Below are 18,835 nucleotides of genomic sequence, written 5' to 3'. Positions count from 1 at the left end.
GTATGCTCTACATTACTCCCGAGTCCCGATTATGTCCCACAGCACACCACCACCCTGCTTTAGATGACTGGACACGCTTCTCCTTACCTCTAGGCAGCCTTGGGTTTCCATTCATGTCAGTATGAAAACCAACCTGCAGATTTGAATTTGCTCGACACAGGTAATCTATCACAATAAGCGTTTAATCGCCTTTGTTTCATTATTTTATCAAAGTTCGTTGCGAGATAATGCGCACCGCCCCGGAACACGCCTCAAAGCCAATCCGCGTTTTATCGTGCTAAAAAGGGAGCCCGCTATGATGGACGGCCAATCTCAAAATTTCAAATCTGTTCAAATTGATTTGCATACGCAGTTGATTCGCACTGGCATGAATGGAAACCGATGCTGGAGGGTAGGGGGGAAAAAAAGGCATTAAAAAAAAACCTTTCATTTAAGTGCACTTTGCAAAATGGAAGTAACTTGTAACGAATGAGGTAAAACGAGCATGATCCTTTAACACGCACGGAAAAAAATAAACTCAATGGTTTAATTTGTTAAAAAGGGGGCTTTTTAAGAAAGGAAGCAAAGTATGTCACAAGATCATGCAATGGGAGGACAAAGTTAAAGTTTATTCACACATTTACATCAATGTACAGTAACAGCAATTTTCTTCTAGTGTATTGCAAAGGTCATTCAAATAAGAGACAATGCTGAAATTTGCCAAGATTGAATATACCGTGAGATGTTCATCCTGCAATAAAATAAAAATGTAAACAATGGTGTTATTGAAAATCATGACTTCCAATGTTTTTTCGGCCTATAGCCATCCTTGAAATGTATGCTGAAATGCAATCCACAACGGCTACATTTTTGTGGTTTGGATATTGGGTTCCTCTGGGACAGTTCTTGCGCAGTAACAGTGAACAGATTGTCAAACTGTGGGATCTGCAATGTAGTACATGATCACCTTTGACCCCTCCTTCGAAGAGCGGAAAGTAGGCTCATCTTCCCCTGATCTACAGGCCATCAGGTTCTGCCTTCTAGGAGAGCCTCAAAGTCTGGAGAACAAACCATTTTGTGTTTGATGTGCCCCAACACAGTCATATCACCCACTCGGCCCTGTGTCCCAACTGACACCAGTTCCTGAGGGAAAAAAAGCAAAAGAAACCACGTCAGAAGGATAAACGGGGAAAAAAATATTTGGAAAATTCCTGACAAAGACACTACAGCTGAGAGGTAGAAAGACAAGAGATGGATAGATAAGATGCATATAGATGCAATATTTATGTCCATCACCTGGAGGAAAGCGCATGGTGTTCCCAATGACACATCAAGTATGATATGCCCCAGTATGAGCTGCACACGGCCAGACTTCCGCACCAACATCTTTCCCACGAGACCTTCCTGCAGATCATTCAGGTGGCAGCTATTTTCCTCAGCTGGCTCTTCCTGTTACAAACAATTTTTTTTTATTATTATATTTTACTGAAGTAGGCAAAAGCTACACCCCACACACACACACACACACAACTCAACAATATTCTGGCATTTATAGCCAATGGAAAAGGCATCGACCTGAGATTCGGATTTCAGTAGCATTGACTGCCCGTCCTCTGGCTGCACCTCGGTCTTCACTACCCGGACCTCTCTGGTGGGGGGCTGGCCGGGTAGGGAATCAGGAAGCTGCATAAAAATGAGCTCCTCGTCTTTGCTCAGACTCCATCTGTCCAGAAGATCAGGCAAATTCTCAGGGTCGGGGAGTGGTGGAGGCTTAAAATTCATCTCAACCTTCTTAATCTCTGCTTCAATTGGCTCCTGTTTCACTGGGAAGAGAACACCATTACTGATATGGTGACAGCAGGTGAGTAAAGACACATTTAGTCAAAGTGTGATAAGTGTTAGACCTGAAATCTGGGATGATTTATCTATCTGGACCATGGAGTCAGGATACATAATACGAATTGGCATCTTTACCATGGTTGGAGACACTCCATACATTGCTGTTGAGATTTTTGACGCACACTGGTGCAGAAGCAAAAACACATTCTTACTTAAGCAGGAATAGGGAGTGAAACATGACCATGTGGCGATGCTTCTGTTGGACAGCTAAACTACCATATTATAGTAGAACAGCATTCCAATATAGTTTGTTATACATTTCGTTGCTTGTGTTAGCTTTGGTCAAAGGATGGTAACTGTTTACTGCTGAGCTAAAAACACACAAGCGGCAATGCTGCTACACCTCATTTGTAGTTCTTGCTACCAGAAGGAGGAACAGATTGGGTAAAGCAGATTTCAGCCTTGAGGGAATCAACCTTAATGACTCCTTAAGTGGGTTTTTACCTTTGACTGTAGGTTCCATGACATCAGTGTCTTCTTCCACCTTCTCAATTTTTGGGAAAGGCTCACTAAACTCCTCCTTGAATCCCCATCCTGATACAGCAAGGGGAAGTTGGACAGGGCAGCTTCTCTCCTCACTCTTCAAATAAGGATCATCTATAAACTGTAACAACACCAGCAAACATTTTTTTTTACAAAAAGCTAGAGGAAAAAAACAAAAAATTTTAGCTTCTTATAAAAGATTTAACATCTATACCAAGTTACTTACATTTTCTCGTTCCAGCTTGCGCAGAATTTCCTTGGTTTCTTCTTCTGTCTCTCTCTTCTCCTTTTTGATATTGATGATGGGTGAGGGACCCACAGCCGGGGCATCTCTCTCACTCTCATAAGCGCCTGTGTAAAATTCAAGAACAAATCGTCAGATTACAAGAGCAGCACTCACACATTGTAAGCGCAATATAAATATTATTATTATTATTATTATTAACAAATCACATTAAATTTGCCAAGAGATACACATGTTACTGCCATGGCAGACCATAATACATTATTAACTCAGTAACAATCATCACTAAGTATCAACCATAGCAACGTTATGCGGTTACTGGGTAACCGGTCGAAAGGGTGAAAAAGAGATTACCTCTCTTTTTCATCGACGCCTCCGATGGTCCTTGTTCAAAGATAGAGTGGGATTGGATAATCTCTGGGCGACCACGGCCCCTGCCTCGATCCCGCTGACCCCTGCCGCCCCGCTCTCCATCCTTCCTCTCTCTTCTATATCCGCTCTCAACTTTTAGTCTGGAACGAAAGACACATTTTATTCTTCAAGAGTCAGGTAAAAAGAAAACATTCTGCCAAAGCAATTTTCTTGTCCTCTTTTTGGTTTTGGTTAACTTACTCTTCTTTGGCTTTTCGGCCGATTATGTTGGGAGTGAAGGTTTTCTGAAATGGGGAGAGGGGGAAAAATTAAGCAAGAGACATCAAGCAGCACCAAATCCGAACAATCTTTTGATCCCGGGGTGACATTCCAAGGTTTGGCAAGATTTATAGCTTTTTACATGTATTTTTTTTAAATTATAGATACCGTATTTCCCAGACTACAAGTCGCTTCGGTGTATAAGTCGCATTTATATTTCGTTTTTTTATGTCATTCTTCCGCAATAAACAAACTTGAAAGTGCTTTTTGATTCGCCAGAACCGACACTAAAAGCCTATAGAAAATGCAGACTGGGCATATCTAACAAGCAAAAGCACATTAAGGAAATAAAAGTTCATGCCTCATCTGCATCGCCCAACCGACTGAATTCTCCCCCCTCCGTGTCGCTGTGTAACCCCCAGGGGAGATGAGGCGGCGTGTCCATCCCCGTCACGGCATCGGTTCCGATCAGCCCGGCCTTCTGGAAGCCGGACAGGACGGAGTCGGTTGTCACCGCGGCCCACGCTCCGTCGATCCACCCCACAACGTCCTTAAAAGTGGCGTGACACATCCTCCCGGTCTCCGCGTAGCTGCGCTCCCCGTCCACCACCCACCTTTCCCACAGGCGACGCAAGGCGGCCTTAAAACTGCGGCCGACGGTGATGTCGAGTGGCAGCGGCGACTTAGTCGAGCCCCCGGGCAGCACAGGTATGGAGTTGCAGGCTCGGATCAGGTCTTGGACGCGTGCCGTGACGCGCGTTCGCGTGCCGCCGCCCACCAGCAGCAGGGCTCTGCGTGTTTTGGAGAGCCCGTCTGGACGTTTGGCGTAGCACTTGGCTAGCCAAGAGCTCGCCGTCTCCTCGTCCATCCGCCCTTTCGCGTTCGTGGTCACGACCACGGAGGGCGGGAACGCGTCTTTTGGTACGTTCTTCCGCTTAAAGATGACCATCGGCGGCAGTTTCCTGCCGTCCCCGCAGCACGCCAGCACCGCCGTGAAGCGCAGTTTCTCGCGGCCGGTCGTCGCGACGTTCGCGCTCCTCCGGCCCTTCCGCGCGACACCTCGGCTCGTGGGCACATCGAAAGCGAAGGGCACCTCGCCCATGTTAACTATATGATCCGGCGACACGTCGTGCGCGGCGATTTCCTTTTCGACGAAGGCACGAAAACCGGCCGTCTGGGCTCGGACGTCCGGCGGCCGCGTCGGACACACGCGTGCCCTGATGGACAAGCGGCTGCGCTGCATGAAGCGGTAGCACCAGGATCGCCCACCCGCGAAATCGTCGATATTCATCTCCCTGGCGATCGCTTGGGCTCGGAGACGGAACTGCGCCGTCGACGGGGCTCTGCCCGCAGCCCGCTGCTCCAGTGCCCATTCGCGGACTTTCCCCTCCAGCTCGGGCCAGCGAGCTTTCAGACCGCGATTGGCCCTCTTCGTTTTTCTCATCTCGCCGAGCGTCGCCTCTGCCCTGCGCCAGTCCCTGACAATTTTCTCACTGACTCCAAACTGTCGCTCCGCCGCCCGGTTGCCGTGTTCGGCTGCATATTTAACCATCTGCAGTTTAAATTCCGCAGTATAGCTCTTTCTCTTTGGCATTTCGTTTTAAGACCACCGCCGGTTGCGGGCTGCTAGCTTCTCAGTACTGCAGCCAAGCGGGCAGCCATTTGCGAAAACCCGGGCTGCGTTCGAATAGTGTTTTTCTTTTTTTTGTTTAGGAAGGTGGCCTGAGTGAAATGACCCGGAAGTAACTAAGTGGCAGCCATGATAAGAGCCAAAGAAAGACGCTTCCTTTCTTAACGCCTTTTAGCGTAGGGTACGCCGGACCATTGTTCACGAAAGGAAACGAGAGGATGCCCTCCCACAATTCCTTGCGGCAGCAACGTTTATAAAGCGACGCGCTATTCGGCCGTTCATGGAAACAATCAACATGAGCGAGCTACTGAATGCCAATGGTCAGCTTTTCACTTATGAAGAATTTCTCTCTGTATATGGTTTCCCTGTTACACCAAGAGAATATTCTATTGTATTTGATGCAATATCAGATGGAGTTAGAAGGTTATTGTTGTCTGCTCCTAAAGGTAAAAGTTGTACTATTCCAGGTTTAACTCCTGATGACACATATATTGGTAACTTGTGTCCTTTATTAAGTGATAAAGCCACTATTCAATGCGTTAGAAATATTATTCAGAGAGACATTGTTTCTAAACCTGCAGCCGTTTTCTACTGGAATCATATGTATAATGACATAGATTGGAGGAACACTTGGATTTTATCACGAAAATATTGTATTACAAATAAGGTACGAGAAGTTACATTTAAACTGCTTCACAGATGTTATCCAGTCAAGTCCCTTCTTGTAAAATACAAGATTAATATTGACACACTCTGTTCCTTTTGTGGCAATGTGGATGAAACCATATGTCATTTATTTTGGGATTGTACCTACTCTCGTGTTTTTTGGATTGATCTAAATAATCTCACAAATTACAAAATTGACTCTTCTTGTAAACTGGACATCCAACATGTTTTATTTGGTCTGTCACAAAATGAGGAAATAAGTTCAGAAAAAATTTATATTATCAACCTTCTATTAATATTTGCTAAATTTCATATTCATTGTACCAAATTTGCACACCAGCGTCCAAACATTAGTGTATTCAAAGCACTTCTTTCATCCTATTTAGAATCTTTAAAAGAATGTATGAATCTAAAGCCAGCAAAACCAGAAGACTATGTGAAGAATATAATTTAACTTAAATCCTGTATCTTGAGCTTTTTTATTTTGTCTTTTCTTTTCTTTTTTTATGGATACGTAAATTTTAATTTTGAAATAATTTATATTTTTGTAACTACTTTTTGTCCCATTGTGATGTAATAATTTCTTGTTTATATGTTTTGTTCAATAAAATTTTTTTTTTAAAAAAAACGTCTTAAAGGTAAAAAAAAAAAATCAACATGAGCGAGCAGGGATACATATCATCATACCGTTGCTTATTAAGCGTGTTCCATATTTTGCCATAACTTGCTTGTATGTAACAGACGCTTATGTTTTGAACATAGGCAATATTGTAGCGAATTCGGGGGACAACGCAACAATATGTTAAACCCATAGGTGAACTATGAACTTTACACTGCTGTTGTAAAATGATCTAAGTGACGCTAACGTTGTAGCGTTTGCATTTGTTATTACTTCATTCTGAGCATCATTATACTGCCAACATGTAGGAATATCATTAATGAAGTTTACCTCAGTCACAGATACTGAAACCCTTGCCTTAACTTGCCTTAATAGAGGCAAGGGTTATAAACAGTCAGCAAGGAGGGAATGCAGTCATCAGGCTGGGAGTAATATTTGTGGGTTATCGTGTTATTATAAATGAGTATGGCGAATTAAGCTAATTAGGACCTACAGGTAGGTGGTGAAGGAAACCGGGTTGGAGGGGCAGGTGACTGCCATGCAGCCCCCCCCCCCCAAAAAAAGTGGGGCAACTTGAAAGCCAAATACAAGGTAAAGCAAATCATATGGCTGGGCACTGTAGTGCATAGGCGCCTAACCCGGGGGTGCTGCGGTGCTCGACCCACCGAAAGGTTTGAGCACCCATGGGGTGAAGGCCAATCAAAAATAAATATTTTGTGATGTATACTTTGTTTTTTTCCTCATGTATAACTATATTATTATGCAGGCGAGCGACATCGTGGCCAATGTGTATGTAAATACTACCCCGTCAAGACTGTGTGCTGGTATGGTTATAATTTGTAGCAGAACAGTGTTACAATTAAAACAGGCTTACGTTGGCTACCCCCAGCCTTCTATATATGGAAATGTAATGTGCCCATTAATTAGTTACCTCTGCATTTAATCAACTTTTCAACATTTGAGGGGGAGGCAATTATGAGTAGCCACGAAGTTGAATGGCTATTAACAAGACAGTCCATTATTGGTCATGGGTCACTACTGGTCACTGTGCATTCTTCCCCTTTTCAGTTACATCAGAACTATGTTTATTGGCCATGTAGGTTTGCACATACATGGGATTTGACTCAGGTTTCGTGGCTCTCTCAGCGTACTTAACATAGAATATACAACAATCTTTAGATATATATATAAGGATTGATCATATACAGGCGAAGTAAGAGGCAAAGTGCAATGCCAACAAGTGCAAATACATTCTGTTATCTATGTTGTTAATAGGAGTTGAAGAACCCCCCACCCCACCCCACCCCACCGGCACATGCGGAGACAGTGGTGAGATAGCAGCAGCAGCAGCAGCTCCATATCTCCCATTTTGCTCTATAACCCCGATACTCTCCAGCTGCCCTTTTATAGGCTATTAATTGCAGATGGGCTCACCGGGATACATACTAAGGGTGTAAATCACAAGTTGCATCACCATACAACATTACATTGATTCTCTGGACAACGATTAGCTATTTTCTGATATCACAGTCTGCCACGGATTCGATTTCGATTCAGTTCAGGAGCCTGTGATCGATATGAGACGATATCACATGCCCATTTAACACAAGCAGTTGCTTTGCAACTAAAATATGATTTGACATTTTTATTACGGAGCTCTTCCAGACATTTAAGTAAAAAACAATCTATTCTTTTTAAGAAAAAGAATAAAAATAGACCTCCTGTTGTTCACTATAAAGTGTTTAAGTGCAAATGTTTTTCATCGGTTAACTTAATGAGCCCTTGATGACCTTTCAACTATGGACATAACCCATGCACGTCTCTGCTTCATCACCTTGGATTTACAAGGTTCTGTCTCTGCTCAGTGGTTTAAAGATACCGAGCTTTAAAATGTTCACAACCTAAGCAATACGGAACAATGTTTTCACTTTGCGTAGATGATATTGGATCACTGGCCACTGAATCCATACATCGACCCGGATCGATGGATCGTTAACACCCTAATGAACAGAAATGTCTGCAGCTCTGGACATTAGCAACTTTTTACCAGTGATAACCAGTCAACATTTTGACAGAATCCACACGCAGTGCTCAAATACTGCACAAATGAGGAAGAAGGACAAGGAAATTAGGGGCCATGTAACTCCCAGATGTTTGTTTTGAAAGAGACGATGATGTGACGGACCTATCCCCTTAGACAATCAAGATTTAATTACTTGAATGGCGTCAGCCAACCACCAGAGAATAAACCGCTCAGCCAGACAAACAGTTCCTTCTCTGATTAAACATATTAATCTCTCCCCCTCCTCCCCCATGCCTCTGCTAAACCACTATTTACTTTGCTGTGCAAACAAAATGTTTTGTGGGCTTACAAACCCGGTTGGAGTTTGTTGAATTGATTGGTAAACACAAGTACTTCAGCCAAAAGATTCACATTGAAGACTTTTTTTTTTCAGGGTTAATGGTTTTGGGCTCAATAGGAAGCTCACAAGAATACAGCCTTTATAAGATGGTGGCCCAGTGCCGTCGCCTCACAGCAAGTAGGTCCTGCGTTCGAACCCCGGGGTTGTCCAACCTTGGGGTTCATCCCAGGTCCTTTCTGTGTGGAGTTTGCATGTTCTCCCCGTATCTGCAGTGGGTTTTCTCCGGGTGCTCCGCCCCCCCCCCCCCCCCACCATCAAAAAGACATGCATGTTAGGGTTAATACTCCTGTCTGACCGAGGCAATGGAAAGAGGAACTGGAGTTGGTCCCCGGGCGTTGCACGGCGGCTGCCCACTGCTCCTAGCTACACAGCGAGGAAGGGTTAAACGCAGAGCACGAATTTCCCCACGGGGATTAATAACGTAGTAAAAAAAAAAAGAGGATGCCATTTTGATTCTGATTTAAAATAGCATGGTGTCCATCTCTCTGCCAGACTGGAGGCAAACATAACCTAAGCCCGTCTCCTCTTGATACGTTCCTCTAGCAGGGGACAAGTATCAATGACCTCTGCAAGGACCCCCCCCCCCCCCCGCCATCAAACAACTGGTGAAGCGTGTTTAGGCCCCACAGCCCTCTTAAACATGAACAACTTGCTACGTTACATACAACGCCGGTTTCACTCTATAGTGACACCACGACAACGAACAGCTACTGGTCCTTTTCCTTCAGCTCTGCCGGCTAGTGTTTCTCAATCGCTTCCCTCACCATCCCATTTATGCCCTACTTCCCAGACTCTCGCGGCTAACCACCATCCATAAGGGAGCCAGAGGCCTATGGGTTATCGCAGCAATGCTCTGAAGTGGAATGATTAAAGTTGAGATATATCGAACTGGCGAGGAGTGTGTGTGGGGGGGGGCACTACGAGGGACGGAAAACGCTGCGAATACTTGAAGCTGAGGGCCCTCGGGACATAATTAAGAGCAAGGCTTTTTAGTGAAGGTTACAAAAACACAGCAAGCAAACTGGTGCTGCACAGCCTTTCTAGCCAAGGTAGTGATTCACTACTTCACATGCGGGGAGGAGGTGGTGGTGGTGGTGGTGGTGATGATGGAGTTGTTGAATTCTCACCTTTTCATTCCCTGGCTCCCATACCCACAATTCAGTGAGCTGATGGTGAACGACCCCATATTAACTATTTCCATCACAGTTAGATATTAGTAGGATGACATAGCTTATAGAGGTCTGACATAACTTAGAGGTCTGACTTAACTAAAATGCATGGATTTAGTAGGTAAGATGCAGAAGACAGGAAGAAATGGAAACAGATGATCCGCTGTGGCGATCCCTAACGGGAGCAGCCGAAAGTAGTAGTAGCATGGATTTAGTAGGGGTCTGTGAAAGGGTGTTTTCTGAAAGAAAGCTTGAATAAATTTGGCGGTCTGAAAGGGGATCATCAACAGCCAGCCAAGGATTTACAATCCAGGTAAATCCGAAGATTTTGGTGAGAAAGAGGGTTTCATCATTCAGAGATGACGATCAAGCCTGTCAGCACAGCGAGGAGTTTACAGAACTTTACCAGCGGACATGATGGTTTCCTCACTTCACACTAAAACTGAAACAGTTTGGAGGACAGAACTATTAGGTCTAGCTGAAAACTGAACAACTAATACTACTACTACTACTACTACTACTTTCGGCTGCTCCCGTTAGGGGGCGCCACAGCGGATCATCCGTTTCCATCGCTTCCTGTCCTCTGCATCTTCCTCTGTCACACCAGCCACCTGCATGTCCTCCCTCACCACATCCATAAACCTCCTCTTTGGCCTTCCTCTTCCCTGGCAGCTCCATATTCAGCATCCTTCTCCCAATATACCCATCATCTCTCCTCCGCACATGTCCAAGCCATCTCAATCTTGCCTCTCTTGCTTTGTCTCCAAACCATCCAACCTGAACCGTCCCTCTGATATACTTGTTCCTAATCCTGTCCTTCATCTTCTTCTAGCTGACAACAGAACATGACAGTTAAAAGTCCGAGATGAGATAAGAAATGTGAGAGTAAACCAGCGGCATGTTCAAAATGTACCGTTTCCTGAATTCAGGTGGCCAAGCCCTACTGCTTGAGGAAAACAACATGCAGGAATTTATGAAGATTTCCGTCCTGTACCTACAACTTTATTTCTAAGTATTTTGAGCCATCGACCCACTTAGAACAAACACAATCTCAGGAAAAAAATCCAGGCTCTCAGTTCGATGTAAAAGCGGTACGAGAGTGTATCATATTAGACAAGAGATTCGATTTATACTGAAGTGGAATCATCAGGTGTATTTTCTAGGGGTGTAAATCACAAGTTGCATCACGATACAATATTACATCAATTCTTTGGACAACGATACGATATTTGCTGATAACCACAAAGTCTGCCACGGTACGATTTTGATTCAATTCAAGGGCCTGCAATCGATATGAGACGATATCATATGCCTCAGTAATTTAGTTGATTTGACAACTAAATTACTGAGCTCTTCCAGACATTTCAATGTAACACAATCTATTCTTTTTAATAAAAAGAATAAAAATAGCTCTATTGTTGTTCACTATAATTTCTCATGTTTCGGTGCAAATGTTTTTTTATCTGTTAACTTAACGAACCCTTAACGACCTTTCATTTATGAACATGAACCATGCACATCTATGCTTCACCAGGTTGGATTTACAAGCTCCTATCTGTGTGCTCAGTGGTTTGGCGATATTGAGCTTTAAAATGTTCACATCCTAGGCACATCTTGAAGATAATGATACAGATCGATGTTTTCCCTTTGCATCTATGATACTGGACCATTGAATCGGATTGTTACACCCCTAATATATGCTACTCAGCTGGGTAGATGGGCCATTCTGGGCCCAGATAGTAACATCTTTGGGGAATCAACTATTTTGTCATATTACACATCCATCCACCACATGTATCGGCCATAACAACTCTGAAGCAAGTCAACGTTTCAAGGTGTTTACTGAGTTGTGTGGTGGTTCCTTAGCTATTATACGCACAGGCTTATAATCAGATCCTTCTATCCAGCCATTATCCAAACCGCTTATCCTGCTGTCAGGGTCGCAGGGATGCTGCAGCCTACCCCAGCAGTCACTGGGCGGCAGGCGGGGAGACGCCCTGAACAGGCCGCCAGGCCATCACAAGGCCGACAAACACACACACATTCACACCTAGGGACAATTTAATACGGCCAATTCCCCTGACCTACATGTCTTTGGACTGTGGGAGGAAACCGGAGCCCCCGGAGGAAACCCACGCGGACACGGGGAGAACATGCAAACTCCACACAAGAGGACGACCCGGGATGACCCCCAAGGTTGGACTACCCCGGGGCTCGAACCCAGGACTTTCTTCCTGTGTGGCGACCACGCTAACCACTGCGCCACCGTGCGGCATAATCAGATCCTAAACCCAGCACTTTCTTCCTGTGAGGCGACCGCGCTAACCACTGCGCCACCGTGCGGCATAATCAGATCCTAATCAGCATAACAACCATAACACCGAAGTTGGTCTTTCAAGAAAAAGGGATATGAGACGTTTTTAACCAGATGATGTTTTTAATTCAACATGTTTGAAACTTACGAATGATGTACAGTAGTAGATTTGTAGGTCGAACATATTATATACCTATCTTGTATAAATTCAACAATTATTTTCATATAATCATACTAATTGGGATTCATGTCGATAAATATGAGTGGACAGGAAGGTGAGCGTGAGCAACCATTCCCAATTCAATGTCAAAGTCCCTTCCAGAAATGAAAAATAAGCCTTTTCGCCCAACTTTGGTATGGGATAAAACTATTACTTGCATAAGTAGTTCATGACATGCATACTGCTGGAATTAGTCCTTCTTACACCTCTTCCGAACACAAAGCGAGTGAGTGAAGTCGAGCGGATGCAGCGCGAAAAATTGTCCAGATGTACCACAATGATTTTTTTTTTTTGGCGGCGCTTGTGATTTCTCCCTCTGCAAATGAGTAATGTCCAAGTTATTTATTCATAACTAACATACTTTTCTTAGGTTTAATCATTTCCTGTCATTTAATTTCCTTAAATTAATCAATGGCTAGACGTACTGCCGACTGGAGGGGATTTTTTTTAAAATGACAGTTCAAATATGATACTTATGACTCATAATGTGATTTGATCTGACTTTCCCTTAATTTTGTCAAAAACTGTACAGTGAAATAACTCCAGATTTAACATGGTTAGAGTCAGTGACATCCTTAACAGGACTCCATTGAAATTTTCAGCAAACGTCTTAAAGAAAATAAAATATGACAGTTCAAATCTGAGGAAATTTTGAATGGTATACTGTAATTTGAGTTCATGTTCCCTTTTATTTTCTATTATTTCTATTACATTCAACAAAACTTGTGTAATATAACGTGAGAAATCATTTCGTCCTTTTTGGTCGCGCCAAGCACCCGTACCGTAACAGCGTGAATAGACGCGCATTAAAAAAAACCAAGCTGGCTTGACCAGGTTTTCGCAAATGACGGCTCAATTGACTGCCGTTTTTTTTTCAATTGAGTGTAGAAGTAAAGTTATTTCTTTTTCGGTGGTACAGCATTTTCAATTTAGCCACAAGCTTAAACAGTGCATTTTAGTGGCCTTAGTTGATAAGCAGTGTATTAGTCCGACAAAATTACATTGTATAAATCGCTTCGGACCAACCAGACGAGTAGAAAAAAAACAGCGTCCTATAGTCTAGGACATACGGTACTTCACTTTGGCCCAACCAGACGAGCAGAAAAATACAGCGACTTATAGTCTGGGAAATACGGTACTTCGCTTTGGACCAACCAGACGAGTAGAAAAAGCAGCGACTTATAGTCTGGGAAATACGGTACTTCGCTTTGGACCAACCAGACGAGTAGAGAAAACAGCGATTTATAGTCTGGGAAATACGGTACTTCGCTTCGGACCAGCCAGACGAGTAGAAAAAAAATAGCGACCTATAGTCTTGGAAATACGGTACTTCGCTTTGGCCCAACCAGACGAGCAGAAAAAGCAGCGACTTATAGTCTTGGAAATACGGTACGTCGCTTTGGCCCAACCAGACGAGTAGAAAAAGCAGCGACTTATAGTCTGGGAAATACGGTACTTCGCTTTGGACCAACCAGACGAGTAGAGAAAACAGCGACTTATAGTCTGGGAAATACGGTACTGTCGTTAGTGTTCCTGCCAAAAAGGTGCATGCGTGTCGAGTTAAGGCGTCATATTTTGTGTGAACTGTGAAGGCGCCTGATGTTCGGGCACAGCTCAATGTTTTAAATAAATTAACTATGCAAATGCCTCCACAAAGACATGCAGGTGCAAGCAAGTTCCTTTATGCGGGTCTTTCTACCCTTGCATAAATGATCAAAGCGTTACCACGATAGAAATATTTACTCTGCATTTCAATGTCTGTGAATGTCCTCATTCATCCAGGTCATGGTTATCCAAAGGAGCTGAATCAAGTGCAACTGGACTTGGTATTTGCACTTGATTCAACTCCTTTGGATGTGTATTTAAACATTTGCTGCAGCATTTCCTTCACAACTTTTTTTTTTTTTTATCATTCGGGAGCTACATTTCTGTTCGGCACCACAGGGGACGTGTCTTTTAAAGCTTTAGTTTAGATTGATTTCCTTTGAATAGTCCAACAGTGCATCGTTTGATAGGATGCATGAACACCTTGCACAACACCGAGCAAGTAAACAAAGACCAGAAAGTACGTCAGAAGTACAGCTGAGCAAGGTGCCTATCGGGAACAACAAAGTGACCCGGTTAGAAGATAGCGGCATTACCTGCTTCGCTGCTGTAGAACAGGTCATTAAAACGGATGATTAAATAAAATATAATATAAATACCACCACTCCCTATCAGGGACCGGCCTCACCTTCTTTACCCCTCCCAGGGTAAGGTCTCTGGAGCGCATAGTGGGCAGGCGGCCCGGAGAGATGGCAGACGGAAGTCGGCCGCCAGCTGGCAACGCTCTACCGCGTCCTCCTAGTGCTGGTGAGCGTCGACCACCAGAGTCACCAGAGCCTGAATCTGCCATCCTTTAAGGCAAGGGGTTGAACCTGTGTGACTGAAAGAAGAAGAAGAAAAAAAAAATGACTCAAGTGCAAAACAAGGAATTCTTTGCTGCCCGATTTGACTGTCTGAAAACTTTTACATTTACTGTATTATCATCTGCAAAATGCCCCAGTGCAGCACTCAAAATCACCAAGCAAAGCTGCCACTTGCAGGGGAAACGAACCGACATCAATTTTTGAAAAAAGTGTGTTGCACCAACAATAAACAACTTTTAAGGACAAACTTGTTGTATCTACTAATTGAGGGAGGTAAGAAAGTTATTGAGCTGACAATGATCTCGACACTGTCTGGTGTTTTAAATGTACCAGTATTCAACAGAACCTATGGCTGTTTTGTTTTTTTCTCTTTAATTTTATCTACACACGTGTCACACCACACAAAAAACACATTTGTCAAACTTTAACAAAGAACTTATTTTAATTTTGTTACTGTACTTAACACTCAGGGGAAAAAACTCTGAACTGCAGTACAACACTGAATCTACATCAATATTCAAGTAAACTTTGTCTCAACCTCGTAAATAGTGCATGGGTCACAAACGTTTATCTAAAGCCAATGGAATGTGTAGAGAAAGGGAAATTTGTTACATTTATCGTCGTTAACACGTCAGCTCTATGGTATCATCTCTGGTGTATATATATAAATCAGTATTTCTATGCCAACACAATAAAAAGCTCTTGCGCAACAATTCCACTTGCACTGCACAGATGACAACCCAGGAACGAACATTTTAATGGCAATTAAACATGGTGGAGTCAACAGTGCAGCAAACTTATCAATACACACGACCACATCGCATCATGATTCCACTGAGGACAACATACTAGTGTTCACCAAATCGGGGGGGGGGAAGAGAAACTTTTAACAAATTAATACTTCCCATCATTTACCTTAGTTAGTTTCTTCGGATTCAACAAATCGGAGGTTACAATAGTTAGGAGAATGTTTAGGAATCCCGGCTTGCTATTTGCTACCGCTGACTCTTGAGTCGGCATGCTGCATGGCGCTGTGACACTTCCTGTGTGACGCAACCAAGTGTCTTCGTATGGATCAGAATTGCGCAGCGATGTTGGCCGCGCACTGGGGGGGGGGCGTGCTCTTCAGACATTTTCTCGAAAACCACGTGATAGAGGAGGCGACCGGCAGCCTCGCTTAACTGCTACCTTAGTCGTAATAAACCTTAACCCTAAATCTCAGCCCTAAATCTCAACCCTAAACCTTAACCCTCTGTTACTGCAGTCAATGTTGCTACTTTTGCGTATGATTGAACGTTATTTTCACGTCGTGTTTATCTGTATTTACACAGCTGACACAAATTACAAAAAAAAAATTCCCCTGGTTGGTCACGTGGTGTCCGGGAGAATGTCCATAGGATTCTTCATTGTGTGCAGTACTGCACTGAAAATGCAGATCACGTGTTTTTCGACCGCTGCTATATTTTGGGAAGGTACGTGCAGCGCTCCATCATGTGCAGCTAATTGGCAACAAAACAATCTCCATGTGAGTGGGACTCTCAAATATTCCCATTGGTCTTACTAGATGAGTCGGTATCTTTGGCTTGGTTATAGATTACAAAATTTTGGTGTTTAATGATCAATAACTTCTTAACGTTGATTTGAAGTTTCAGAAAGAATTTTCTTCGGATCTCTAAAAGTATGAAAAAGACAAATGTTTCCAAAAAAGAAAAGAAAAGAAAACGTTACCCCTATTTGTGACTATGAGCTGATAGAGGACCCTGAGAGAAAAGAGCTGACGGTCCCCTCTATATCTCCTTATTTTGTTTATGTCCCTACTGTGCCTGGCTCCAAGACCAAGTAACTGCGAATTTATAAGTCATGTGATATTGTTTGTATACTGCATTTTGTTTAGATAAGGGGAAAAAGCATTTTTGTCTTTTATTAAGGCCTAGCCCATCTTCGATTTGAAAGCAGAAAGCCTGTCTCTAAACTCTTTCAAACGTGTTCAAAGTCTGACAGATTGATCTACTTCCTGTTCAACTTGTCGCGTGATTTTTTCCGTACCCGTTTTCCGGGAACTCTGCCTCTGATTGGCTAGTACTCGCTGCCTCCGTTGATTAGGTTGGTTAAGGTTAGGGTTAGGGTTAGGGATAGGGTTAGCCAATCAGAGATAGAGTGGGGGCGGGTCTTCCCGGAATCCAGGTGAACGCTCTCTCTCAACGAGTACTAGCCAATCAGAGGCAGAGTTCCCGGAAAACGGGTACGAAAAAAATCACGCGTCTGATTCAAGTAACTAGACTTGCACTAATATGGAATGAGGAAATCCAAAACAACACAAAAATGAAAAATAAAAAATACGACTTGGTGGCCTTGTAAGTTACGTTACATGTGTCACGTGTCTGTATAATGAATCTGAAAATGTTAACAAACTGAGGGGACGTGAGGGTAGAATATAATATTATGATTATAACCGGTTATTTTCTTGCCCGGTGCGGGATTCGATACGGTGTGTACTGCACCACAAGGCGACATCACTAACCGCTCGGCTAAAGGGTCAGACCCGTTAGCTAGGGGCTAACGTGTCGTATTAGTAGTTTACCTGATTTTATGTTTCTAGTTCTTAATGTACCATACTGTAACGTGCATGGATAAGTAGGCACGTTAGCCACGCGCCGTCGAGTCCGACCCTTTAGTCGAGCGGTTAGCGACGTCTCCTGCGGTGCGGGCGATACGGGTTCGCGTCTCGGCCGCGGCACTTCCTGTGGTTGCCTCCCGAGTTCGCTACAATACGCTTAAATGTACAAACCCAGCACCATGTCGATGATGTCCTTTAAAGTCATAGATATGGGGGCTATATGCTCCCACTTCCACCCTGACCTTGCTGCTGTCCTGGCATATCTAATGATGGATGATTGCGGTTTAATTACCCGGGAGGCTCAGTAGTGGGGTAATAGTGAAGCCTGGAGGTGTCTGCAGAGTCCTGCTGGATGTCTCAGCCAGTCTTTTATCTGCAAATATGGTGAATCTTATGCAGCGGGGAACGGGGGGTCTGCATTTCCACGGTATTCTTTTATCTGTTGTGTTCTCACATTTGTCTTTATTCTGTGGCCCATAAGCATTTTTTTTTCTTTCTTTCGGGGACAGATTATTGACCCACTAATCTGGAGAAAAAAAGGTCTTGTGTGATTTATTCCCTTAATCTCTAATGGCGTCTTAGTGAAAGGGTTTCATTTGTGCGTGAGGTTGAACCAGTAAAACACATCCCTTTAACAATTAATGCCAGGGAAATCTGCTTACTGTGGACTTATACCGCAGCAGCTACTGCCCCCGGATGGGCAGGGGTGGGTAGCCTGTGGAGGAAGCCCATATGGCATAGCATTTGGCGCATGTATATTTCTTTGGGTACCACTGATGGAGCTCTGTGAAATTTGCTTGGAGACCCCCCCCCCCCGGCACATCTGTTTTGTCAGATAAGCTATTGCATTCTAGAATAAAGTGATTTATGGATACAAACTGTCCATATGTCCCCCCCCTCCCCCCCTTGTCCATGACTACAGCCCCCGACCAGGTGTGATTCCTACAGCCGGGTCCGCGTCACCTCGCTCATGAGGTGCCTGTGGAAAGAGAGTCTGTGGATACCGTGCCCTGCAAGACCACACCGCCCACTGGTGTGTGCGTGTGTGTGTGTGTGTGTGTGTGTGTGTGTGTGTGTGTGTGTGTGTGTGTGTGTGTGTGCGTGCGTGCACGCGCGCGTGCGTGCGTGCGTGCGTGCGTGCCGGGAGCGTGATGCTGATGTGGACGAGTGATTAGTTCCTCACGGCGTTGCACCCCAGTTGAAAGTCTCCATTTTGGCGCTTTAAGATTTCCGTTCACTCTGGGCAGCTGCATAGGAGTCCAGTAAACATCATGCTCAGAGCCCCGAGCAAAAAAAAAAAACAAAAAGAGAGAGAGAGAGAGATTGGGAGGGGGAGGGAGTTAGTGTAAGTGTACATGGAAACGTGTGAGAGGGAGACAGAGAGAGACTGAAAGAGAGAGGGAGAGAGGAGCAGAGACAGACAGACGGAGAGGGAGAGAGAGAGGAGAGAGAGAGAGAGAGAGAGAGAGAGAGAGAGAGAGAGAGAGAGAGAGAGAGAGAGAGAGAGAGAGAGAGAGAGAGAGAGAGAGAGAGA

The 18,835-nt window shown here is 44.1% G+C and overlaps 1 protein-coding gene across 3 annotated transcripts; it reads right to left on the bottom strand.

The window, feature by feature from the left end:
- Positions 1–587: 587 nt before the first annotated feature.
- On the bottom strand, positions 588–15,728 carry polr3d (polymerase (RNA) III (DNA directed) polypeptide D). Of its 3 annotated transcripts, XM_056288036.1 has the most exons (9): positions 15,600–15,728; positions 14,510–14,701; positions 3,218–3,261; positions 2,960–3,117; positions 2,588–2,712; positions 2,323–2,482; positions 1,555–1,802; positions 1,276–1,428; positions 588–1,122 (listed from the first exon to the last, which is right to left on the bottom strand). In XM_056288036.1, the coding sequence occupies exons 2-9, from the start codon at positions 14,669–14,671 to the stop codon at positions 1,006–1,008; spliced, it is 1,167 nt and encodes a 388-aa protein (XP_056144011.1). In that variant the 5' UTR covers positions 14,672–14,701; positions 15,600–15,728; the 3' UTR covers positions 588–1,005. The 3 variants fall into 3 exon arrangements, with proteins under 3 accessions (XP_056144011.1, XP_056143995.1, XP_056144003.1); XM_056288020.1 differs by lacking the exons at positions 14,510–14,701; positions 15,600–15,728 and adding an exon at positions 3,597–5,246; XM_056288028.1 differs by lacking the exons at positions 588–1,122; positions 1,276–1,428; positions 14,510–14,701; positions 15,600–15,728 and adding an exon at positions 3,597–5,246 and having other exon boundaries at positions 1,586–1,702.
- Positions 15,729–18,835: the final 3,107 nt, after the last annotated feature.

This window comes from Lampris incognitus, chromosome 1 (genome assembly GCF_029633865.1).
Source record: "Lampris incognitus isolate fLamInc1 chromosome 1, fLamInc1.hap2, whole genome shotgun sequence".
In the NCBI taxonomy this organism is placed as follows: Eukaryota; Metazoa; Chordata; class Actinopteri; order Lampriformes; family Lampridae; genus Lampris; species Lampris incognitus.
The sequence above is the reverse complement of the archived record's forward strand: the minus strand, read 5'-3'. Positions and strand labels throughout refer to the sequence as shown.

What these genes read in the sequence shown, in the direction of transcription:
- polr3d (XM_056288020.1), bottom strand. Translation starts at nt 4,829, where the DNA reads ATGCCAAAGAGAAAGAGCTATACTGCGGAATTTAAACTGCAGATGGTT. An exon ending in GCAAGCTGGAACGAGAAAAT is followed by an intron (nt 2,483 to 2,587) that starts GTAAGTAACTTG and finishes GTGTTGTTACAG; the next exon opens with TTTATAGATGATCCTTATTT. An exon ending in TACTGAAATCCGAATCTCAG is followed by an intron (nt 1,429 to 1,554) that starts GTCGATGCCTTT and finishes TGTTTGTAACAG; the next exon opens with GAAGAGCCAGCTGAGGAAAA.